The following is a 26,433-nucleotide window of genomic DNA, read 5'->3' as shown; positions in this document are numbered from 1 at the left end:
CTCGGAGATAGGGATGAGGACACTGAACATTGAAGCAGGGGGTAAGGATGAGGACACTGAGCATTGAAGCACGGGGATAAGGATGAGGACACTGAACATTGAAGCCCGGGGATAGGGATGAGGACACTGAACATTGAAGCTCGGGGATAGGGATGAGGACACTGAACATTGAAGCACAGGGATAAGGATGAGGACACTGAACATTGAAGCTCGGGGATAGGGATGAGGACACTGAACATTGAAGCAGGGGGATAGGGATGAGGACACTGAACATTGAAGCACAGGGATAAGGATGAGGACACTGAACATTGAAGCTCGGGGATAGGGATGAGGACACTGAACATTGAAGCTCGGGGATAGGGATGAGGACACTGAACATTGAAGCTCGGGGATAGGGATGAGGACACTGAACATTGAAGCCTGGGGATAGGGATGAGGACACTGAATGTTGAAGCCCGGGGATAGGGATGAGGACACTGAACATTGAAGCACAGGGATAAGGATGAGGACACTGAACATTGAAGCACGGGGATAAGGATGAGGACACTGAACATTGAAGCAGGGGGATAGGGATGAGGACACTGAACATTGAAGCACAGGGATAAGGATGAGGACACTGAACATTGAAGCCTGGGGATAGGGATGAGGACACTGAACATTGAAGCTCGGGGATAGGGATGAGGACACTGAACATTGAAGCACAGGGATAAGGATGAGAACACTGAACATTGAAGCTCGGGGATAGGGATGAGGACACTGAACATTGAAGCAGGGGGATAGGGATGAGGACACTGAACATTGAAGCACAGGGATAAGAATGAGGACGCTGAACATTGAAGCACGGGGATAATGATGAGGACACTGAACATTGAAGCTCGGGGATAGGGATGAGGACACTGAACATTGAAGCCCGGGGATAGGGATGAGGACACTGAACATTGAAGCACAGGGATAAGGATGTGGACACTGAACATTGAAGCTCGGAGATAGGGATGAGGACACTGAACATTGAAGCAGGGGGATAAGGATGAGGACACTGAACATTGAAGCACGTAGCTCAGGATAGGCACTACAAGTCCCAGCAATGCAGAACCTAACACCGCACATAGCTCAGCATGGTTGGTAAAAAATACTAGGTAACAAGGGAAGTATTAGTGTTGTAACGCACGGCCCAGTGTTCGTGTTGTCTGTAACATCACTTCCGTAACATTATGTGATGGTTTCGCTGAACTGTATTGCCGAAACTATGTTGGAACGCATGGCGCGGGTGTTTGGAACGCTTTGCACATGCGCAGAACGCAAATTCTGGCGGCAACGTCACTTCCGTAGCATTCTGTGATAGGCATCAAAATATGACACTACACTGCCAGGGAGATAAATAGGAACAGGAGAGGTGGGGCACGCCTCTACACTGTCCCTGACGCTTTGAGGGCAGAACCGACACTCTGTCCTCAACCAAAATGGCCACCACGGCCTCCGGATCTACTGCGCATGCGAGAACCGGCGGAGTGAGCACCCGGAGGACCTGCCCCGCCGGCGCATGCGCAGAACACGGCGGGGAACGCCGAAAGTGTAGAAAAAGCCGGGGGGCCTGGAGGGCGGCAGGGGCTAGGAGGGGGGTTTTCTTTGACAAGGAACGAAGAGGGGAGGGAAAAAAAAAAAAGAGAGACCAAGAGAAAAAAATGGAAAGTTGAGGAGGGGGAGGAAAAAGAGAGAGAAAATAGGAAAGAGAAAGGAGGGCCAGAGAGAAGAAAGGAGAAAAAAAAGATAGAAAATCTAAGAATAAAAGGGAAAAAGAAAAGAAGGAAGACAGAAGGGAAAAGAAGAGAGAGAGAGAGAGAGAAAAAAGGAATGCAGAAATAGCTGCTGCCTCTGTCACCATAATTGAGCTAATGCCTAATGCTTCCGACGGGACGTTTCGCGAACGCGGACCGCGAACCGATAGTTCGCGAAACAGAACGTTCGCGGCGGGCCCCATTGACTTCCATGGGAGGCGAACTTCGCAAAACTATAGGTCAAATTTGCAGCCACAAAATAATTATTAGCTGGGCAAACATAGTCCCACCACATGGCCAATGACATAACACATGTATGAGGTGAATTTGGGATCGATAACTACAAGCATTCTTTTTTTATATGGGAAATTGTTGTGACAATTCAGGACTGTGGAGCGCATGAAGGCAATGGAGGAGAGGGAAGGTCAGGGACCAGGGTAGGCAAAGAAGAGGGTGCAGGAGATGATCACCAGCAGCGTGACATACAGCAATGACACCTGCACTGTGATAGAGTCATCTGACAGCAGCACCGTGATACAGAGCACTGACATCAGCAGCGTGACATAAATCACTCACACCAGCACCGTGATATACAGCACTGACAGCAGCACCGTGATAGAGAGCACTGACATCAGCAGCGTGATATACAGCACAGACAGCAGCACCGTGATAGAGAGTACTGACATCAGCAGCGTGACATTAAGCACTCACACCCGCACCGTGATATACAGCACTGACAGCAGCACCGTGATAGAGAGAACTGACATCAGAAGCGTGACATACAGCACTGACATCAGCACCGTGATATACAGCACTGACAACAGCACCGTGATAGAGAGCACTGACATCAGAAGTGTGACATACAGCACTGACATCAGCACCGTGATAGAGAGCACTGACATCAGCAGCGTGACATTAAGCACTCACACCAGCACCGTGATATACAGCACCGACAGCAGCACCGTGATAGAGAGCACTGACATCAGCAGCGTGACATTAAGCACTCACACCCGCACCGTGATATACAGCACTGACAGCAGCACCGTGATAGAGAGCACTGACATCAGCAGCATGACATTAAGCACTCACACCAGCACCGTGATATACAGCACTGACAGCAGCACCGTAAGCAGCCCCAGGAGGAAGTCAGCACAGCACAGGGATGGTGTGATCCCCTCATAATAAGAACCCCCAGGAGTAAGTCAGCACAGCACAGGGATGGTGTGATCCCCTCATAATAAGAACCCCCAGGAGTAAATCAGCACAGGACAGGGATGGTGTGATCCCCTCATAATAAGTCCCCCCAGGAGTAAGTCAGTACAGCACAGGGATGGTGTGATCCCCTCATAATAAGCAGGCCCAGGAGAAAATCAGCACAGCACAGGGATGGTGTGATCCCCTCATAATAAGAACCCCCAGGAGGAAGTCAGCACAGCACAGGGATGGTGTGATCCCCTCATAATAAGCAGGCCCAGGAGAAAATAAGCACAGCACAGGGATGGTGTAATCCCCTCATAATAAGATCCCCCAGGAGGAAGTCAGCACAGCACAGGGATGGTGTGATCCCCTCATAATAAGATCCCCCAGGAGGAAGTCAGCACAGCACAGGGATGGTGTGATCCCCTCATAATAAGCAGGCCCAGGAGAAAATCAGCACAGCACAGGGATGGTGTGATCCCCTCATAATAAGAACCCCCAAGAGGAAGTCAGCACAGCACAGGGATGGTGTGATCCCCTCATAAGCAGCCCCAGTAGAAATATAACACCGCTCAACCTCTTCAAAGAGGTGGGTAGGGGCATATAGTACGGTGTGCTTTTTTGGGACAAGGAAGTGAGCCAAATGAAGAAAGAAGGTCTGTGTGCTTGATTAAAAAAATTGTTTATAGACATATACATGGTCTACTGGTCACATGTGTTGAATTCCTCCGAGATCCATGCCTCATTCATTTTTAGAAATGTGAGGTAGTTAACACTGTCGTGAGCTAGGCGAGTACGCTTATCGGTCACGATCCCCCCTGCTGCGCTGAACGTCCTTTCGGACAGGACACTGGATGAGGGGCAAGCCAACAGTTCGATTGCAAATTGGGCAAGCTCTGGCCAGAGGTCAAGCCTGCCCACCCAGTAGTCCAGGGGTTCATCACTCCTCAGAGCGTCCACATCGGCCGTTAACCCAATGTAGTCGGACACCTGATGGTCTAGGCGTTCCCTGATGCTGGATCCGGATGACACCTGTCGATGGGTCGGCTGAAAGAATGACCTCATATCCGAAGTCACCAACACATCTTCAAACCGGCCTCTTCTTGCAGGCGCTGTTGGATTGGTACCCGCAACTCCTTCTCTGGGAGTGGGAATTGCTCCTCTGCCAGCGCACGCAAAAGCAGAATGCAGCATTTCTCGAAGCAAGGCCTGGAAGTGCTGCATTCTGACAGCCCTCTGCGACGGCGGTAACATTTCCGCCATTTTGTGTTTGTACCGGGCGTCTAAGTATGTTGCCAGCCAGTACTGGTCCTTGACCCTTATGCTTTTTATACGGGGGTCCCTATTAAAACACTGGAGCATGAAGGCCCCCATTTGCACTAAAGTGGAAGCGGTGTGGTGGCCTGGCTCCTGCTCATCATCCAGGATAATGTCGTCCTCTTCATTCTCCTCTCCTCATCCACGCACAACAGGGATCCCAGAAAGGTTTAAAGCATGCTCTTCTTGCTCCTCCTCATCCGCCCCGGCACCATCCTCCTCTGACTCCTCTTCAGACTCCTGTTGTTGACTTGTCTCAGATAGAGTAGCCCCCCCTGGGAATTCATCCAGCATTGCGACTTCCTCATCTTCCCGCTCCTGCTCCTCCACAGCTTGATCAATGACACGACGCAATGCACGCTCCATAAAGAAGGCATAAGGTACCATGTCACTGATGGCGCCATGGCTGCGACTGACCAGTTTGGTGATCTCCTCAAATGGCCACAGAAGTCTGCATGCATCGCGCATTAGCAGCCACTGGCGCGGTGAAAAAAACCCCAGCTCCCCAGAACCGTTTCTGCCGCAGAGTTCATACAGGTAGACGTTAACTGCACGTTTCTGCTGGAGCAGCCTATCAAGCATATAGAAGGTTGAGTTCCATTGCGTCGGGCAATCGCAAATAAGACGTCTGACCGGCAGATTGTGTCGCCGCTGAATGTCAGCAAGGCGAGCCATGGCCGTGTAAGATCTTCTGAAATGGGCCGAGATTTTCCTTGCCTGCCGCAAGATGTCCTGGACCCCAGGGTATTTGACAACGAATCGCTGCACGACCAAGTTTAAGACATGTGCCATGCATGGCACGTGCGTGATTTTGCCCTGTTTCAATGCGCTAAGCAGATTGGCACCGTTGTCACACACCACTTTACCAACTGTAAAATTGAGCGGTGTTAGCCACTGATCTGCCTGTGAACGCAAAGCTGAAAGGAGTGCCGGGCCAGTGTGGCTCTTGGCTTCCAGGCACAACAGACGCAGCACGGCATGGCAACGTCTCACCTGGCATGTGGAATAGGTTCTGGGGAGCTTGGGCGGTGCAGCGGAAGAGACGCTAGCAGCGGAAAAGGAGGAGGCAGCTGAGGAGGAGAGGGAGGAGGATGGAGTAGGAGGAGGAGGAGAAGAAGAGTCAAGCCTGCATGCAATCCGTGGCGGTAAAACCAAATCTACACGGGTGCCACGGGTTACATGCTTGACGGCCGTCAGAAGGTTCACCCAGTGGGCAGTAAAAGTGATATACCTTCCCTGCCCGTGTTTGCTAGACCACGTGTCTGTGGTCAGATGTATCTTGGCACCGACACTGTGTGCCAGAGATACATTCACTTGCCGCTGAACATGGCCATATAGCTCTGGGATGCCCTTCTCTGAGAAATACTTCCTTCCTGGGACCTTCCATTGTGGTGTTCCAATGGCCACAAATTTGCGAAAGGCCTCCGAGTCCACCAGTTTATATGGCAGTAGTTGGCGGGCTATGAGTTCTGACAAGCCAGCCGTCAATCGTTGAGCAAGAGGGTTATCTGGCGTCATCATTTTTTTACGCTCGAACATTAGGCCCACGGAAGCCTGCCTTTTTGCAGAAAAATGTGAGCTTGGCGTGATGGAAGGTGGAGTGGAGGACAATTGTGAGGAGAGAGGAGAAGGAGAAGTAGAAGACGAGGCTGGACGGTGAGAGCCTGCAGTGTGGCTTTGTGTGTTCCGTTGCTCCCACTCGGCTCGGTGATGACTGCCCATGTGCCTTCTTAAGGCGGTCGTCCCTAGGTGAGTGTTGGGCTTACCGCGACTAATGCGTTGACTGCAAAGATTGCAGATGGCAACGCTATTGTCAGCAGCGGACACGTTAAAAAAAGCCCACACTGCGGAGCCATGTGCCGGTGTCCTGGGAGCGCCAGATGTGACCGTACATGGTCGATGACTCGCTCCTGATACATTTGCAGTCTGCTTTGTCCCTCCTGTGCAATGTAAGTTATTCCTGCTTCTCCTCCCTATCTGCTGGTCCATATCTCCCTCTGAACTCCCCTCCTCTTCCTCTCTTGTGGGCACCCACGTGACATCACTAGACACGTCATTATCAACGTCACCTTCCCCACCGCTATAAGTAGAGATCTCGGAGTAGGCAGCAACACCGGGGACCAACCTCCTCCTTGGGCTGATCTGGGTACTGTCGTCAGACTGCTGAGTAGCGGTTGTTGCTACCTCCTCTTCCTGATCCAATACCAAAAGTGGCTGCGCATCAGAAATGTCCTCTTGATATGGATCAGAAAATAATTCCTGTGACTCAAGCGGAAGGTATGTGGTGGTGGTGGTGTTGTTGGTGGTAGTGTCTTTGGGGGTGCACATAGCAGAGATTGAAGAAGAGGGTGCAGATCGAGAGGATGAGGAGGGTGCAGAAGAGTAAGGCTGAGTGAGCCACTCAACCAAGTCTGGTGCGTCCTTTAAAGTAATTGAACGCACCTTCTGCAACTTCCCACTTTGGCTCAAGGCTGGTGCTCCTGCCCTACCCCTACCACCCCTGCGGAAGGGCCTGCCTCTTCCTCTGCCTGTCATTTTTTAAATCACCCTGTGACAAAACTCTTAGTCCCTATACCGATGAAGGACTGCTGCAGTATAGGGCAGCGGTCAGCAGTGGTGCACCTCAACCCTATCTATTGTGGACCGATACCGGTCCTTACAGAACAGCAGACTGTACCTCACTCAACCCTATGTACTGTAGCACCCTACACCAAGTTACCAGTCCTTATAAGGACCTTTGTGGACCAAGTAGGTTGTGTGTGACTGATTAGCAGACTGTACGTCAGTCCCTATACTGCTGAAGGACTGCTGCAGTATAGGGCAGCGGTCAGCAGTGGTGCACCTCAACCCTATCTATTGTGGACCGATACCGGTCCTTACAGAACAGCAGAGTGTACCTCACTCAACCCTATGTACTGTAGCACCCTGCACCAAGTTACCAGTCCTTATAAGGACCTTTGTGGACCAAGTAGGTTGTGTGTGACTGATTAGCAGATTGTACATCAGTCCCTATACTGCTGAAGGACTGCTGCAGTATAGGGCAGCGGTCAGCAGTGGTGCACCTCAACCCTATCTATTGTGGACCGATACCGGTCCTTACAGAACAGCAGACTGTACCTCACTCAACCCTATGTACTGTAGCACCCTACACCAAGTTACCAGTCCTTATACGGACCTTTGTGGACCAAGTAGGTTGTGTGTGACTGATTAGCAGACTGTACGTCAGTCCCTATACTGCTGAAGGACTGCTGCAGTATAGGGCAGCGGTCAGCAGTGGTGCACCTCAACCCTATGTATTGTGGACCGATACCAGTCCTTACAGAACGGCAGACTGTACCTCACTCAACCCTATGTACTGTAGCACCCTACACAGACCAAGTTACCAGTCCTGATAAAGAGCTTTGTGGAACAAGTGAGTTGTGAATGATTAGCAGACTGCAGCAGAAGGGCAGCAGTCAAGTATATTATTCTTTCTATATTTGGAAGAAAGAATATTATACGTGTACAAGCCTATTACCATACCACTGATACCAGTCCTGAAAAGAACCTTTGTGGAACTAATAGTAACAGCTACTGTTTAAACTGACCCTCACTGCCTGACACACTGCTTCCTTCCTGTCCCTATACAAACTGGCAAAACAGAGGAGACTGGAACAATAACTGGTTACTCGAATAGCACTTTTGTGGACTTGATAGTAACAGCTAATGATGATGATGATGACTAATCTGGCTGTCCCTAATATAGCAGCACACAGCGCTCTGTCCCTTTATCTAAACTGACAAAAGACACTCAGGCTGCTGCAACAATCAGTAGCACAGCAAACCTATATACACCTAACACCTATACCAGTCCTGAAAATAACTTTTGTGTACCAAATAGCTAGCGTTTTATCTGTCCCTGCTCCAAACAGCAACCTTTCCCTATAGTGACAGAAGAAAGAATGTAAAATGGCCGCCGGATCGGGTGTATTTATAAGTTAGGGGGAATGTCCAAGTGTCCATGTGCTGTCATGTCTCAATTGGCTGTCCTGTACCCCATGATGGATGTGTCATCAGGTCAAAGTTCCTTTACACAGTAAAAACACGGAAGTCCGCCGGGCGAACGACGCCAATAGTCCGCCGAACTGGCGGACCGCGAACAGCTGAAATTCGCCGCGAAACGACCGCCGGGCGAACTGTTCGGCCATCCCTACTTAAGAGACAAACTGCTTGTCCCAAAAGATCCTACAGAAGGGACTTCCAACCTTATAAGCGCATTTAGCTGCCCAAGAGAAGGAACTGCGTCCTGGAGAGGCTTGAACCCGGACGAAAGCTGACGAATGCAGAAGGTAAGGACGCTTGACCAGAATTCACTGCCATGAGGTATGAGGAAAAAAAGGAGAATGCTGGGGCTGCGCTAACCATTTCTTTAATAATATTTACTAGTCCTGAGGGAGGAGCCAAGGCGGAGCTTGTCACAGGTATGCTGCCATGGAGGCACCAGGAAAAATGTTTTTTTTAAATGACCTTTTTTTCAATGATTTTAATAATGCTTAAAGTGAAACAATAAAAATGAAATATTCTTTTAAATATTGTGCACATCTGTCTAATGTGTTTTACCATGCCGCAGCAAAATTACATTTCTAAAGGAAAAAATGTAATTTAAAATTGCTCTGCTATATTGCTTTATATAGATAAAAAAAAACAAGGAAAAAATTGGCGTGGGTCCCTTTGGGTCTAGTATGGATATTAAGAGGAACTCCACGCCAACATTTTTTACAAAAAAAAAAAGCGTGGGGTCCCCCTTAGCGCAGGATCTGGGGGCCCCCTTGTTAAATGGGCCTAGTATGGATTTTGGGGGGGACCCCATGCCTATTTTTTTAAAATCTTGGCATGGAGTTCCCCTTAAAATCTATACCAGACCCGAAGGAGTCCTGGATCAGAGGAGAGACTGTGGGGAATAGAGTCAAATCGATGCACCCGAGGGTGCAGGATTTGCAAGCTGAACTAGCTGGGAACAGTAGTCCACCGTTCAGCACATGCTATTAAACTACTAGGCCTCCAGGGAGAGGTACTGCAGGCCTTTGGCCTAGTAGCAGCAACCAATCAGAGTCCGCAGTAGAAAATATTGGTGGGTTCTTTTGCATATAGAAGAGGATGTGACAAGAAACATAATGTGCTACAGAATAAGTGTGTGCAGGAGGGAAGGATTCCTGGGAGCAATAGTCTGCATGAGTTACGCAGAGGAGGAGCAATAATCTGTGAGGGAACTTCATCTGCATGAAGTCCTCATCTTTACACAGCCATTGATGAGAAGTCCTGGATCAGAACGGACAATGTAGATGTTATATATGTGCATCATATTTTCAAAGCTCAAGTTCCAAGTTCCCCCTTCCCTAAGTTATACTCCCCCCCCCCCCAATAAAAACAAAACAAAGAAAATGACTGTTCATTGTTTCAGAAGGGATATATGGAGGTCTGGCACTAGGGTGATATGGTGGATGTTTAGTAACTAGTGGCAACCACACCGCTACATATCTATATATATACCGTATATACTCGAGTATAAGCCGAGATTTTCAGCCCCTTTTTTTAGGCTGAAAGTGCCCCCCTCGGCTTATACTCGAGTCACCGCCGTCTGCCTACCCGATCAGCATGTCGTGCAGACAGACGGCGGCCATTCCATTATTCAAAAGCCGCGCCTCCCTGTCTGTGATAGGCGGAACACTCAATTTCCCAGCAGTCAGTGGTCCGCCTATCACGGACATCCGCTCATCCTCATACTACGGACGAGGATGAGAGGATGTCCATGATAGGCGGAACACTGACTGCTGGGAAATTGAGTGTTCCGCCTATCACAGACGGAGGCGCGGCTTTTGAACAGTGGAATGGTCGCCGTCTGTCACAGACGAGGAGGAGAGGTGCGGCGATCCTGGCATGGCCGCCGTATGTTTTTTATACATGCAGATCGGTGCAAAATGGCACACAGAGGCTGCAGAAGGACAAAGAGGCTGCAGATTGGCACACGGAGGCATGCACAGGACACAGTAGGCTGCGATGGACACAGGGATGGACACAGGGATGGACACAGTGATGGACACAGGGATGGACACAGGGATGGACACAGGGATGGACACAGGGATGGACAGGCATGTCTCACCCTCGGCTTATACACGAGTCAATACGTTTTCCCATTTTTTTTGTGGTAAATTAGGGGCCTCGGCTTATATTCGGATCGACCTATACTTGAGTATATACGGTATATATATATATATATATATATATATATATATATATATATATATATATATATATATATATATACACATATACACACTAAACTGCCTGCACGCCACTGACTAACCTGCTTCTAGCTAACTTTTCTCATTCATAAATACTATATACGGCTACCATGTAAGCAGCCTTATATAGTGTGGCCCCTTGAGCCATGATTGGTTAAAGGCAGCCTGCCTTTGACCAACCATGGCTCTCACAGCAGAGAACGCTGTGACTGACCAAAGCATGCAGGTCAGGTGCATGCTTTGGCCAATCATCAGACATCAATGCACTGCAATCTCGCAGTGCATTATGGGGCGCTCTGTGGTGCTCGAATTTGCCGCGAACGCCCCATAATGTTCAGGATATGCCAAACAGGCAAACATCGGGCTCATCCCTAATCATAACATGCATTAAAAATATCTGTTTATCCCAGTAGAAAACTCCAAATTGATATTATTAAGCATTACAATGTATAAAACAATTTAAAAAAATACATACTGAATTCCAAATTGAATTCACAGTGCATATCAAAATCCTTCATTCATTTACAAATACCATAATTGCAACAAGATTAAGGCTAAATTCACACAGTCGTTGATTTTTTTTTTTTTTTTCTTTTTTTTTTTAAAGATAAACATGTATAAAGTTTAATAACTGGATTAGATACATAGTAAAAATTGTAATTTCAATGTTTAGGGTTGGAGGAGATTTGGTATAATATAGGGTAAAAGAAAGGTTGTTACCAGGAAGGTATAGAGAGGTAAGTAGATAATTCAGGGCCAAGATCCCAGTCGTTGATTTTCAAAGTTTAAAGGAGGCAGACTACGAGGCAACAGGCATTTAGAGGTGAGTTAAAAAAAATCCACATTTTTTTGTTGTTGGGGGAAGCACCACTTTAACCAGCTCCTGCTGGCTGTATGCATATATGTGACAGCAGGGAAGGTGGCTCTTAACACAGAAGTTGCTAAACATATGTATCCATGGGGATAACACTGTGTGCTCCCATCACAATGACTCATGGGTCATTGTTTTATGATGGCGGGGAGGTGGCTCTCCCGTTCTGTCTGGATGTCATATCATATGATGTCCTTCAGAGCAAACCGTTCCTTCGCCCCCCCCCCCCCTCCCCGGGGGTATGCAGCGTGGCGATTGGTGGTCTGCTGGGTGGTGATGGCAAAAAGGTTCATATCTCTACCCAAAGTTTGCAAAGCATGCAACTTTTGAAATATAAAGCACAACAATTTGTTTTTGATGTTTTATGCATTTAGTGTGGATTCCCTATTGAACTACTGCATGTCTTTATGGTGGTGCTTTGATTTCCACTTCAAATAAAAAGGAGTTTTTTAAATGGGTTTGAAGTATATGTTTTAATTTTACAGGCTTAGATTAGTAATAAGAAGTCATGGCTTCTAGAGGATCTCAGTCGGAGGAAGATGCGTCGTCATCTGAAAGCGAAGCCCCATCTGAAAGTGATGACTTTTCTGAAGATGACACAATTTCTGAAAGTTCAGAAAGTTCACAAAATACAGAATCTGAAAACACCAATACTTCTGAAACTACTACCAAACAAAAGGAGGAGGCTTCAGGTACAGATCGTTTCGTAGATACATATACCTATATTATTTTTGAGCATTTGTGCAGTTTAGTATGCTTTACCATACATACACATTTTCTTATAGTATTTCCTACTGTTCTTCTTTGGTGAGGGTACCTACCTATTAAAGCGTCAATGCTCACCTATGGTCAATGTCTAGTGACAGCTTTGTTTCAGCCTTTCTGATCTGAAAAAATTCTGCTACACATTGTAAAGGAACCCTAAAGGTATAAGGCAAGATTCACAGATATCATGTTATGGACATATATCGGTTTATAAGCAGGATTATGGTTTATTATAGCAAAACCTACATTATGGACACTATGCTTTAAAGGCTAAGTTCACTTTTTTTTATAAAATTCCAGCTCCGCTATGTACCAATATACTATTGACGTATTTTTTTGCAGAAATAAAACAGCTTTCCATTAATTCTACAAAAGCTTACCTCACTCTTTCCATGGCTGTTTAAAAACACTTCTCCAATCTCCATTACTTCTGCCTTACTTCCTGGACAGACTATAGGTCATGATACAGGAAGGAGTTGATCAGCTCATTAGCACACACCCTGCATCATATATCCGCCCACCTGCCTCCAGGTGCACGTTGCATGAAATGCAAGCAGTCGGTGATCACTGCCCTGACTAAATACACAGGCATTGATTTATTTCTACCTACACAATCTGATTGTACGATCTCCTTTAGATCTACCATTAACTATGTAGTGCAATGGCCAGTCTGATTGGATACAGAGTGATTGGCTAGATAGGTGTCCCCTATTATATAGTTTTGGTAAATCTAAAGGAGATTGTACAAGGATTGTACAATCAAATTGTATAGTGTATGGTCATCTTTATATATATATATATATATATATATATATATATATATATATATATATATATATGGTAAGCCTGTGTAAAATAAATGGAAAGCTGTTTAATTTCTGCAAAATAAGTAAATTAATGCTATATTGGTACATAGGGGAGCTGGAAATTAGAAAAAAAAATGTTCACACAATAACTAATCACTTTAGTTTAATCACCCCCATCAAATCATTCTTTACAGCTATTACCTTTTGTACCACCACTCCCTCTATTTAGAATGTAAGCTCTACGAGCAGGGCCCTCCTGTACCTTTTGTACTTAACTGTACTGTAAGACCCCTTTCACACCGAGGGCGTTTTGCAGGGTCTATAGTGTTAAAAATAGCGCCTGCAATCCGCCCTCAAACAGCTGCTCCATTGTCTCCAGTGTGAAAGCCCGAGGGCTTTCACACTGGAGCAGTGCGCTGGCAGGATGTCAGGAAAAGTCCTGCCAGCAGCTTCTTTGCAGCAGTGAAGGAGCGGTGTGTTTACCGCTCCTCCACCGCTGCTCCCCATTGAAATCAATGGGGCAGCACGGCTATACTGCCGGCAAAACGCAGCTATTGCAGTGCATTGCAGGAGGTTTTTACCCTTTCTCGGCAGCTAGCAGGTATTAAAAGCGCCCTGCTAGCGGCCGAAATGCGCCGCAAATCCACTGGTAAAACGCCGCTAAAAATAGCGGCGTTTTACCACCAACGCAGACGCTATGGGTAGCACAGTGTGAAAGGTTGTCCCCCCTATACATTGTAAAGTGCTGCATAAACTGTTGGCGCTATATAAATCGTGTATAATAATAAAAATTGTTATTCAGTCATGTGAAAAGCCTCACTTTTAATACCCAATAATGTACAGATAAATGAATTGCATAATTGAAAACTAAATGTAATTAACACACTGGAATTGATTTACTAAAATTGGAGAGTGAAAAATCTGGTGCAGCTCTGCATAGAAACCAATCAACTTCCAGTTTTTTTTTTTTATGTCAGAGCTTAACCACTTCAGCTCAGGAAGATTTGACCCCTTTCCTGAACAGAGCATTTTTTGCGATTCGGCACTGCATCGCTTTAGCTGACAATTGCGCGGCCATGCGATGTTGTACCCAAACATAATTTACGTCCTTTTTTTCTCACAAATAGAGCTTTCTTTTGGTGGTATTTGATCACCTCTGCGGTTTTTATTTTTTGCGCTATAAACAAAAAAAGTGTCAATTTTGAAAAAAAAGCAATATTTTTTACTTTTTGCTATAATAAATATCCCCAAAAATATATTTAAAAAAATTCTTTCTCAGTTTAGGCCGATATGTATTCTAGCGTCTACAAGATAGGGTTAGATTTATGGCATTTTTATTATTTTTTTATTTTATTTTTATTAGTAATGGCGACGATCTGCGATTTTTATCGTGACTGCAACATTATGGCGGACACATCGGACACTTTTGACACTATTTTTGGACCATTGTCATTTATACAGCGATCAGTGCTATAAAAATGCACTGATTACTGTGTAAATGACACTGGCAGGGAAGGGGCTAAACACTAGGAGGCAATCAAGAGGTTAAGTGTGTTCCCTCAGTGTGTTCTAACTGTAGGGGGTGGGCTTCCACTGACATGACATCGACCACTGCTCCCGATGACAGGGAGCAGTAGATTCCTGTCACGTCACTAGGCAGAATGGGGAAATGCCTTGTTTACATATATTCCATACCGCAATCGTGAGCCGCTAGCGAGCATCGAGTTCCTGGGACCTGCAGGCACGCACACGCACGCCCGATAGGCAGCAAATTTAAAGGGACGTACAGGTATGCCCATTCTGCCGATGTAAATCTGTGTGGGGCAGTCAGCAAGAGGTTAAAGTGATTGTAAACCTTCACTTGTAAAGCAGCCAATTAATTTTAAATTGAAACAAAAAAAGCAAAATATTTGTATATAGAATCCTTTTTTATAAGTGATCATATTCCCTCTGTTCTCAGCTGCATAAGAGCAGTGTTAATTTTGGCAGCAAATTTAGATTTTGTTTTAGTCTTACCGGTAGTCTTTTGACTAAAAAGACATGTGCACAGCAAAAAAAATTGTTTTGTTTAGTTTCTTTACATTTCTGTTGATTAGTAACGATTTGTAATTTCGTAAGACGCGAGTTTTTATATTCGGACTTGTTCGTATTTTCGTAACAGATATATTTTCATTGATACGAAATGATTCGTAATTCCGCTAGTCTAACGATTTGTAATTTTGTAAGACGTGAGGTTTCATATTCAGACTCGTTCGTATTTTCGTAACAATTTTATTTTTTTTGATACAAAATGATTCATAATTCCGTTTAATTTTCTTTGATTCGAAATTCGTAATTTTGTTATATAATAATTTTGGTTTATTCAGTACACTACTTGTAATTTAGTAATTAGTAGTTACTTTTGTGAGATTGCCTTTTTTGTTGATTCGTACTTTCATAGGAAATAAAGAATAATAATCCTATACTTGCTTTTCTAATAAGTCCTGTACTTACTCCAGTCCACTCCTTCAGATTGATTGATTCAGGAATGCAGTGTGACTCAGACACAAAAGGGATAAGCTGATTGGCTAAAGATATTAAGTAAGATACATCACTCAAGGCCTCATGCACACGGGATGCTGTTAAACACGTGTTCAGAGGCAGTTGGACACTCTTTTCAACTGCCCCTGAACTCATTCAATGTTATCCTATGTATCCATGTACACAGTCTCGTTTTTTGCCCTTTTTATGCAGTTGCGTTTAACCTCGTTTTTTCAGAAGCAAAAAAATGGGTTCAGACGCAAAAGTTTTTCACGTTTCAGACACAAAACGCGGTACTGGTGTTTTGCCTTGTTTTTGTTTATAAGCGTTTTTAAAGGTGACCTATTTTTTTTACATTAAAAATCTCAAAAATTATGGCAAGTGATGTGGCAAGTGGACAATCCACAACTTGTGGCAGGTGACGTGGCAAGTGATGTGGCAAGTGGACAATCCGCAACTGTGGCAGGTAATGTGGCAGGTGATGTGGCAAGTGGCGTGGCAAGTGGACAATCCACAACTTGTGGCAGGTGACATGGCAGGTGACATGGCCGGTGACATGGCAAGTGGACAATCCACAACTTGTGGCAAGTGACGTGGCAGGTGACGTGGCAAGTGACGTGGCAAGTGGACAATCCACAACTTGTGGCAAGTGATGTGGCAGGTGACGTGGCAAGTGACGTGGCAAGTGACGTGGCAAGTGGACAATCCACAACTTGTGGCAGGTGATGTGGCAGTTGACGTGGCAAATGGACAATCCACAACTTGTGGCAAGTGACGTGGCAGGTGACGTGGCAAGTGACGTGGCAAGTGGACAATCCACAACTTGTGGCAGGTGACGTGGCAAGTGATGTGGCAAGTGGCCAATCCACAACTTGTGGCAGGTGACATGGCAGGTGATGTGGCAAGTGGACAATCCACAACTTGTGGCAAGTGACGTGGCAGGTGACGTGGTAAGTGACGTGGCAAGTGGACAATCCACAACTTGTGGCAGGTGACGTGGCAAGTGATGTGGCAGGTGATGTGGCAAGTGACGTGGCAAGTGGACAATCCACAACTTGTGGCAGGTGATGTGGCAAGCCACGTTGCAAGTGGACAATCCACAACTTGTGGCAGGTGACGTGGCAAGTGACACGCTAAATACAAGTACACTGCTGCTCTCACAGCTGCTGCTACTCACTCTGGTCTCACAAAATGGCTGAAATTGTTAATAATACAGTTTTTTTGAGCTTGGGCAGGGTCTATGATGTTAGCTTAACTAAACTCTTCTAGACACAAACGCGGTAAAACGCAGCTAAATCACGGTAAAAATTGTTTCTAAAGGCCGGTTTCAGCTTCTAAAAACATGTGTCCAGCAGAGTTTGCACTGGCGTCTCATGTGCATGAAGCACCCTCTTTCCAGGGCTTTAAATGGGAGATCCTCAAGCTTGCAGTTCAGACAATCACTGTACTTTTCTTGGCAGTTCACATAAACACAACCATGCAAGTAAAAAGAGAGATTGCCTCCAATAGCATAATAAGATTTAAAACTCTTTAATCACACTTGCAAAATTCTCACTTCAATGCACTCACATATAAAACAATATCCACTCCCACTGTGCTCTTTAATAGTCAGAGTGGTCAACGTCCTGTACTCCTCCTTCTCTCCGCTCCCACCATCCACCGATCACTCTACAGTGTTCAGCGTCCTATGCCTGCATCAAACGTTCGCCAAGTAGCCACGCCCTGACATGTTTTGTCATAACAATGACTTATTCATGGGATTGGCTTCTTGGACGGGCAAACTCACTTTTATTCTCCCAGGCTCTCCATCAATGGGCGGGTATTACCTTCCGCGCATGCGCATTTCCTGTGTCCCCCATTACATCAATGCGCCAGTATTAACACTCAGTGCAGTGAAAGCAACGGTCAGTACATAATCCGTTAAATTTATGCCACATGATAGCACAGTTCCCCGGCCACTCCAAATCACATTGAAGTCACTGAAGAGGTGTATATATTGTGTCCAAGGCGGGTAATTTTAATCGGATCATGGAGAGTCAGGTGTCACATAAAGATCAACCTGCATTGATCTATATATCGCCGAGTCCCCTTAGTCCATCCCCCACCCTGCATCACGCTACATGCATATTTCCATGTTACAAAAAATTATATAAAAAAGAAGAAAAAGAGCTTTTTCTAAAAACCACCCCTGTTCTAATTAAAATTCCTTTTTCATCTAAGCACATAAAATTGATACCAATTGGCTTACATAAAATGATATTGCACAAAAGGCGACTCTTTAGCATGGCAATTAAAAGATAAAAATAAAATCAAAATCCATATAGAAGGTCAGAAATCACTAATATCGCAATTCAAATCCAACTCTATGTTCATCCCTCTTGGAGAAAGACACTTCATCAAAAATATCCATCGGGTTTCCCTCTGGGATAAATCCCTAACCCGATTAGATCCTAGATCCAAGAGGGATGGACACAATCAATACCACAGAATTGGAGTAAACTTGGATCCTGCTGATGGTGTTCATTGAAATGCAATGACACACTGTGATACTGAAATCCCTTTCTAATATTTGCAAGATGCTCAGAGATGCGCACCCTTAACAATCTCTTGGTGCGCTCCACATAAAACATCCCGCAGGGACACCATAACAAATATACCACGTGTGTCAAATTGTATGTCATAAATTCTTTAATGTCAAACATTTCTCCCACTCTATTTGTAATAGTGGTGATACCCTTATTCACATGGCGTACTGTCTTACAGCAGATACACCTCCTACATACATAAAAAACCTTTTAATTCACTAGAGCTGGTTTGTTTAACAGGTGGATCAAGTATTTTCCTCACCACTCTGTCACCTATATTCGGAGCACGTCTATAAATGAATTTCGGTCGCCTTGGTAGTACCTCCCCAAGATGTTTGTCTCTACCAAGGATATGCCAATAATTACTAAAAATCTGTTCTATATCCTTATATTGGTGATGGAACCCCGACACAAACCCCCATTGATGTTGATCATTCAATGGTGCTTCTTCCGTTTCCTTTAAGCATATATCTCTTGGAATATCCCCTATTTCACAGTGTTATCTAAAAATTGTTCATCATATCCTTTTTGCAGGAACCTATTCTTTAGAATTTGTGATTGTATTTCATAATCTCTAAATTCCGTGCAGTTACATTGAACCCTCAACAATTGTCCCTTCAGAATATTTCTAATCCAAGAGGGTTGATGTCCACTTTTAATTGATAGATAGCTGTTTCGATCTGTAGATTTAAAGTATACCATAGTGTTTAGTTTACTTCCCTTTCTCTCTATTTTCAAATCCAGAAAATTCACAGATACTTGGCTTATCACATACTCCAATTTTATATTGTGGGTGTTGTTATTTAGATATCCCAAAAATTCTCTGACGGATGCCTCCGTCCCCTCCCAAATAAACAGGAGGTCATCAATAAATCTGCGGTAAAACATCAGTTGTGGGGCCTTCTATTGAACACACATCTGTCCTCCCATTCTGCCATAAACAGGTTGGCGAGGCTAGGGGCATACTTAGCTCCCATAGCCACGCCAACCTGCTGGGAGTAAAAAGTGCCCCCATACCAGAAGTAGTTGTGTGCCATGCAAAAATCCAGTGCATGACCAACAAAAACCTTCTGGACCTGTGGAACATCCTCCCTCCTATACAAAGCCCAATTCAAGGCCAATAACGCATCCTGGTGCTGAATGATAGCATAGAGCGCGGCAACATCTGCCGTCACTAAATACACTTCAGCCGAGGGTGACACCACTATCTCATCCAAAGATCTTAAAAGGTCCGTGGTGTCCCTCAAGAATGTCCTAGCGGTCCTCACGCTAGGTTGGAGAAACTGATCCAAGTATTCTCCCAGCCTAGCCGTGACAGATCCAATACCATTCACAATCGGATGAGCTGGTGGCAATGTAGCATTCTTGTGAATCTTCGGTAAAGTATATATAACCAGGATTCTACATGCACTCAGGACTAGATACCTTCTCTCCTTGGCATTTAGGGCCCCACTCCCATAACCCCATTCTATAAGTGAGTCCAACTGTAGTTTATACTCACTAGTAGGGTCAGACAATATTTTTTTATAGGTGACAGAATCACGCAAAAGACCCTCCAACTGCTCATGATAGAAACCCCTATCTAAAACAACAACACCCCCCCCCCCCCCTTTATCAGCTGGGCATATTATGATGTTCTTTTTCTCTCCCAAAGACTTTATCCCATCCTTAATATATTATTATTATATTTTGGATTGACCTGTTTTTTCAAGGGCAATTGTTCCAAATTATTTAGTACCAAGCTTTTCAGCTGGTGAGTTCAATCACATAGGGGGAGTCACAGACACCATGGTGTGGTGGAGGAATCCGTGTGCAAGAGATTGGTCTAATTAGGAGGCACTGATCATCACTGTTTATTTGTGGGTTCCTGTTTGGATCATCACTTATGGACTTTATTTGATAAATTTCACTTTGATGGACTTTGGTTAATAGGGGAAGGGCACTGCACTAATGATTTGGATCAATTAATTACCTTTATTTAAGGTGTTAATTATTTTTAATTGTTTTCATTTAGGTGCCACTTTATATGTGAGTTGTTACAAATTCACTTAATTATTTATTTTGCTATATTGTGTTAGTTGCTTTTCACAGTGTATTATATTTAGTTAGGTCTAATTTTGTCTGAAAATCACTAAGTTACATGTGTGAGCACTGCTTTTTTCTTTTACTGCTGGTGTCAGTGCTCTATATCACGGTGCTGGTGTCAGCTCACTCTATCACGGTGCTGGTGTCAGCTCACTCTATCACGTTGCTGGTGTCAGTGCTCTATATCACAGTGCTGGTGTTACTGCACTCTATCACGGTGCTGGTGTCAGTGCTCTCTATCTCGGTGCTGGTGTCAGTGCTCTATATCAGGGTGCTGGTGTCAGTGCTCTCTATCTCGGTGCTGGTGTCAGTGCTCTATATGGACGGTGCTGGTGTCAGTGCTCTCTATCTCGTGCTGGTGTCAGTGCTCTATATGATGGTGCTGGTGTCAGTGCACTCTATCACGGTGCTGGTGTCAGTGCTCTATATCACGGTACTGGTGTCAGTGCTCTCTATCTTGGTGCTGGTGTCAGTGCACTCTATCACGGTGCTGGTGTCAGTGCTCTATATCACGGTGCTGGTGTCAGTGCTCTATATCACAGTGCTGGTGTCAGTGCTCTATATCACGGTGCTGGTATCAGTGCTCTATATCATGGTGCTGGTGTCAGTGCTCTATATCATGGTGCTGGTGTCAGTGCTCTCTATCTCGGTGCTGGTGTCAGTGCTCTATATCATGGTGCTGGTGTCAGTGCTCTATATCACGGTGCTGGTATCAGTGCTCTATATCACGGTGCTGGTGTCATTGCTCTATATCACGGTGCTGGTGTCAGTGCACTCTATCACGGTGCTGGTGTCAGTGCTCTATATCACGGTGCTGGTGTCAGTGCTCTCTCTCTACAGTGCCTTGCAAAAGTATTCGGCCCCCTTGAACTTTTCAACCTTTTGCCACATTTCAGGCTTCAAACATAAAGATATAACATTTTAATTTTTTGTGAAGAATCACCAACAAGTGGGACACAATTGTGAAGTGGAATGAAATCTATTGGATATTTTAAACTTTTTTAGCAAATAAAAAACTGAAAAGTGGTGCATGCAAAATTATTCGGCCCCTTTACTTTCAGAGCAGCAAACTCACTCCAGAAGTTCAGCGAGGATCTCTGAATGATCCAATGTTGTCCTAAATGACTGATGGTGATAAATAGAATCCACCTGTGTGTAATCAAGTCTATGTATAAATGCACCTGCTCTGTGATAGTCTCAGGGTTCTGTTGAAAGGCAAGTGGACAATCCGCAACTGTGGCAGGTAATGTGGCAGGTGATGTGGCAAGTGGCGTGGCAAGTGGACAATCCACAACTTGTGGCAGGTGACATGGCAGGTGACATGGCCGGTGACATGGCAAGTGGACAATCCACAACTTGTGGCAAGTGACATGGCAGGTGACGTGGCAAGTGACGTGGCAAGTGGACAATCCACAACTTGTGGCAAGTGATGTGGCAGGTGACGTGGCAAGTGACGTGGCAAGTGACGTGGCAAGTGGACAATCCACAACTTGTGGCAGGTGATGTGGCAGTTGACGTGGCAAATGGACAATCCACAACTTGTGGCAAGTGACGTGGCAGGTGACGTGGCAAGTGACGTGGCAAGTGGACAATCCACAACTTGTGGCAGGTGACGTGGCAAGTGATGTGGCAAGTGGCCAATCCACAACTTGTGGCAGGTGACATGGCAGGTGATGTGGCAAGTGGACAATCCACAACTTGTGGCAAGTGACGTGGCAGGTGACGTGGTAAGTGACGTGGCAAGTGGACAATCCACAACTTGTGGCAGGTGACGTGGCAAGTGATGTGGCAGGTGATGTGGCAAGTGACGTGGCAAGTGGACAATCCACAACTTGTGGCAGGTGATGTGGCAAGCCACGTTGCAAGTGGACAATCCACAACTTGTGGCAGGTGACGTGGCAAGTGACACGCTAAATACAAGTACACTGCTGCTCTCACAGCTGCTGCTACTCACTCTGGTCTCACAAAATGGCTGAAATTGTTAATAATACAGTTTTTTTGAGCTTGGGCAGGGTCTATGATGTTAGCTTAACTAAACTCTTCTAGACACAAACGCGGTAAAACGCAGCTAAATCGCGGTAAAAATTGTTTCTAAAGGCCGGTTTCAGCTTCTAAAAACATGTGTCCAGCAGAGTTTGCACTGGCGTCTCGTGTGCATGAAGCACCCTCTTTCCAGGGCTTTAAATGGGAGATCCTCAAGCTTGCAGTTCAGACAATCACTGTACTTTTCTTGGCAGTTCACATAAACACAACCATGCAAGTAAAAAGAGAGATTGCCTCCAATAGCATAATAAGATTTAAAACTCTTTAATCACACTTGCAAAATTCTCACTTCAATGCACTCACATATAAAACAATATCCACTCCCACTGTGCTCTTTAATAGTCAGAGTGGTCAACGTCCTGTACTCCTCCTTCTCTCCGCTCCCACCATCCACCGATCACTCTACAGTGTTCAGCGCCCTACGCCTGCATCAAACGTTCGCCAAGTAGCCACGCCCTGACATGTTTTGTCATAACAATGACTTATTCATGGGATTGGCTTCTTGGACGGGCAAACTCACTTTTATTCTCCCAGGCTCTCCATCAATGGGCGGGTATTACCTTCCGCGCATGCGCATTTCCTGTGTCCCCCATTACATCAATGCGCCAGTATTAACACTCAGTGCAGTGAAAGCAACGGTCAGTACATAATCCGTTAAATTTATGCCACATGATAGCACAGTTCCCCGGCCACTCCAAATCACATTGAAGTCACTGAAGAGGTGTATATATTGTGTCCAAGGCGGGTAATTTTAATCGGATCATGGAGAGTCAGGTGTCACATAAAGATCAACCTGCATTGATCTATATATCGCCGAGTCCCCTTAGTCCATCCCCCACCCTGCATCACGCTACATGCATATTTCCATGTTACAAAAAATTATATAAAAAAGAAGAAAAAGAGCTTTTTCTAAAAACCACCCCTGTTCTAATTAAAATTCCTTTTTCATCTAAGCACATAAAATTGATACCAATTGGCTTACATAAAATGATATTGCACAAAAGGCGACTCTTTAGCATGGCAATTAAAAGATAAAAATAAAATCAAAATCCATATAGAAGGTCAGAAATCACTAATATAGCAATTCAAATCCAACTCTATGTTCATCCCTCTTGGAGAAAGACACTTCATCAAAAATATCCATCGGGTTTCCCTCTGGGATAAATCCCTAACCCGATTAGATCCTAGATCCAAGAGGGATGGACACAATCAATACCACAGAATTGGAGTAAACTTGGATCCTGCTGATGGTGTTCATTGAAATGCAATGACACACTGTGATACTGAAATCCCTTTCTAATATTTGCAAGATGCTCAGAGATGCGCACCCTTAACAATCTCTTGGTGCGCTCCACATAAAACATCCCGCAGGGACACCATAACAAATATACCACGTGTGTCAAATTGTATGTCATAAATTCTTTAATGTCAAACATTTCTCCCACTCTATTTGTAATAGTGGTGATACCCTTATTCACATGGCGTACTGTCTTACAGCAGATACACCTCCTACATACATAAAAAACCTTTTAATTCACTAGAGCTGGTTTGTTTAACAGGTGGATCAAGTATTTTCCTCACCACTCTGTCACCTATATTCGGAGCACGTCTATAAATGAATTTCGGTCGCCTTGGTAGTACCTCCCCAAGATGTTTGTCTCTACCAAGGATATGCCAATAATTACTAAAAATCTGTTCTATATCCTTATATTGGTGATGGAACCCCGACACAAACCCCCATTGATGTTGATCATTCAATGGTGCTTCTTCCGTTTCCTTTAAGCATATATCTCTTGGAATATCCCCTATTTCACAGTGTTATCTAAAAATTGTTCATCATATCCTTTTTGCAGGAACCTATTCTTTAGAATTTGTGATTGTATTTCATAATCTCTAAATTCCGTGCAGTTACATTGAACCCTCAACAATTGTCCCTTCAGAATATTTCTAATCCAAGAGGGTTGATGTCCACTTTTAATTGATAGATAGCTGTTTCGATCTGTAGATTTAAAGTATACCATAGTGTTTAGTTTACTTCCCTTTCTCTCTATTTTCAAATCCAGAAAATTCACAGATACTTGGCTTATCACATACTCCAATTTTATATTGTGGGTGTTGTTATTTAGATATCCCAAAAATTCTCTGACGGATGCCTCCGTCCCCTCCCAAATAAACAGGAGGTCATCAATAAATCTGCGGTAAAACATCAGTTGTGGGGCCTTCTATTGAACACACATCTGTCCTCCCATTCTGCCATAAACAGGTTGGCGAGGCTAGGGGCATACTTAGCTCCCATAGCCACGCCAACCTGCTGGGAGTAAAAAGTGCCCCCATACCAGAAGTAGTTGTGTGCCATGCAAAAATCCAGTGCATGACCAACAAAAACCTTCTGGACCTGTGGAACATCCTCCCTCCTATACAAAGCCCAATTCAAGGCCAATAACGCATCCTGGTGCTGAATGATAGCATAGAGCGCGGCAACATCTGCCGTCACTAAATACACTTCAGCCGAGGGTGACACCACTATCTCATCCAAAGATCTTAAAAGGTCCGTGGTGTCCCTCAAGAATGTCCTAGCGGTCCTCACGCTAGGTTGGAGAAACTGATCCAAGTATTCTCCCAGCCTAGCCGTGACAGATCCAATACCATTCACAATCGGATGAGCTGGTGGCAATGTAGCATTCTTGTGAATCTTCGGTAAAGTATATATAACCAGGATTCTACATGCACTCAGGACTAGATACCTTCTCTCCTTGGCATTTAGGGCCCCACTCCCATAACCCCATTCTATAAGTGAGTCCAACTGTAGTTTATACTCACTAGTAGGGTCAGACAATATTTTTTTATAGGTGACAGAATCACGCAAAAGACCCTCCAACTGCTCATGATAGAAACCCCTATCTAAAACAACAACACCCCCCCCCCCCCCCCCCCCTTTATCAGCTGGGCATATTATGATGTTCTTTTTCTCTCCCAAAGACTTTATCCCATCCTTAATATATTATTATTATATTTTGGATTGACCTGTTTTTTCAAGGGCAATTGTTCCAAATTATTTAGTACCAAGCTTTTCAGCTGGTGAGTTCAATCACATAGGGGGAGTCACAGACACCATGGTGTGGTGGAGGAATCCGTGTGCAAGAGATTGGTCTAATTAGGAGGCACTGATCATCACTGTTTATTTGTGGGTTCCTGTTTGGATCATCACTTATGGACTTTATTTGATAAATTTCACTTTGATGGACTTTGGTTAATAGGGGAAGGGCACTGCACTAATGATTTGGATCAATTAATTACCTTTATTTAAGGTGTTAATTATTTTTAATTGTTTTCATTTAGGTGCCACTTTATATGTGAGTTGTTACAAATTCACTTAATTATTTATTTTGCTATATTGTGTTAGTTGCTTTTCACAGTGTATTATATTTAGTTAGGTCTAATTTTGTCTGAAAATCACTAAGTTACATGTGTGAGCACTGCTTTTTTCTTTTACTGCTGGTGTCAGTGCTCTATATCACGGTGCTGGTGTCAGCTCACTCTATCACGGTGCTGGTGTCAGCTCACTCTATCACGTTGCTGGTGTCAGTGCTCTATATCACAGTGCTGGTGTCACTGCACTCTATCACGGTGCTGGTGTCAGTGCTCTCTATCTCGGTGCTGGTGTCAGTGCTCTATATCAGGGTGCTGGTGTCAGTGCTCTCTATCTCGGTGCTGGTGTCAGTGCTCTATATGGACGGTGCTGGTGTCAGTGCTCTCTATCTCGTGCTGGTGTCAGTGCTCTATATGACGGTGCTGGTGTCAGTGCACTCTATCACGGTGCTGGTGTCAGTGCTCTATATCACGGTACTGGTGTCAGTGCTCTCTATCTTGGTGCTGGTGTCAGTGCACTCTATCACGGTGCTGGTGTCAGTGCTCTATATCACGGTGCTGGTGTCAGTGCTCTATATCACAGTGCTGGTGTCAGTGCTCTATATCACGGTGCTGGTATCAGTGCTCTATATCATGGTGCTGGTGTCAGTGCTCTATATCATGGTGCTGGTGTCAGTGCTCTCTATCTCGGTGCTGGTGTCAGTGCTCTATATCATGGTGCTGGTGTCAGTGCTCTATATCACAGTGCTGGTGTCAGTGCTCTGTATCACGGTGCTGGTGTCAGTGCTCTATATCACGGTGCTGGTATCAGTGCTCTAT

At 44.9% G+C, this 26,433-nt stretch overlaps 1 protein-coding gene across 2 annotated transcripts in view; it reads left to right on the top strand.

Moving 5' to 3' along the window:
* The window catches only part of LOC143975136 (putative ATP-dependent RNA helicase DDX60), a 595,575-nt gene that overhangs the window by 14,367 nt on the left and 554,775 nt on the right, over nucleotides 1–26,433 (top strand). For both annotated transcript variants that reach the window (XM_077477174.1, XM_077477173.1), the window contains exon 2: nucleotides 11,927–12,133. In XM_077477174.1, coding sequence (XP_077333300.1) covers nucleotides 11,950–12,133 — 184 coding nt within the window. In that variant the 5' untranslated portion in view covers nucleotides 11,927–11,949. The remainder of the gene's footprint in view (nucleotides 1–11,926; nucleotides 12,134–26,433) is intronic.

The sequence above is a fragment of the Lithobates pipiens genome, unplaced genomic scaffold (genome assembly GCF_037356315.1).
Source record: "Lithobates pipiens isolate NorthernLeopardFrog02 unplaced genomic scaffold, aLitPip1_a1.2 Scaffold_13, whole genome shotgun sequence".
NCBI classification, from domain to species: domain Eukaryota; kingdom Metazoa; phylum Chordata; class Amphibia; order Anura; family Ranidae; genus Lithobates; species Lithobates pipiens.
The sequence above is the reverse complement of the archived record's forward strand: the minus strand, read 5'-3'. Positions and strand labels throughout refer to the sequence as shown.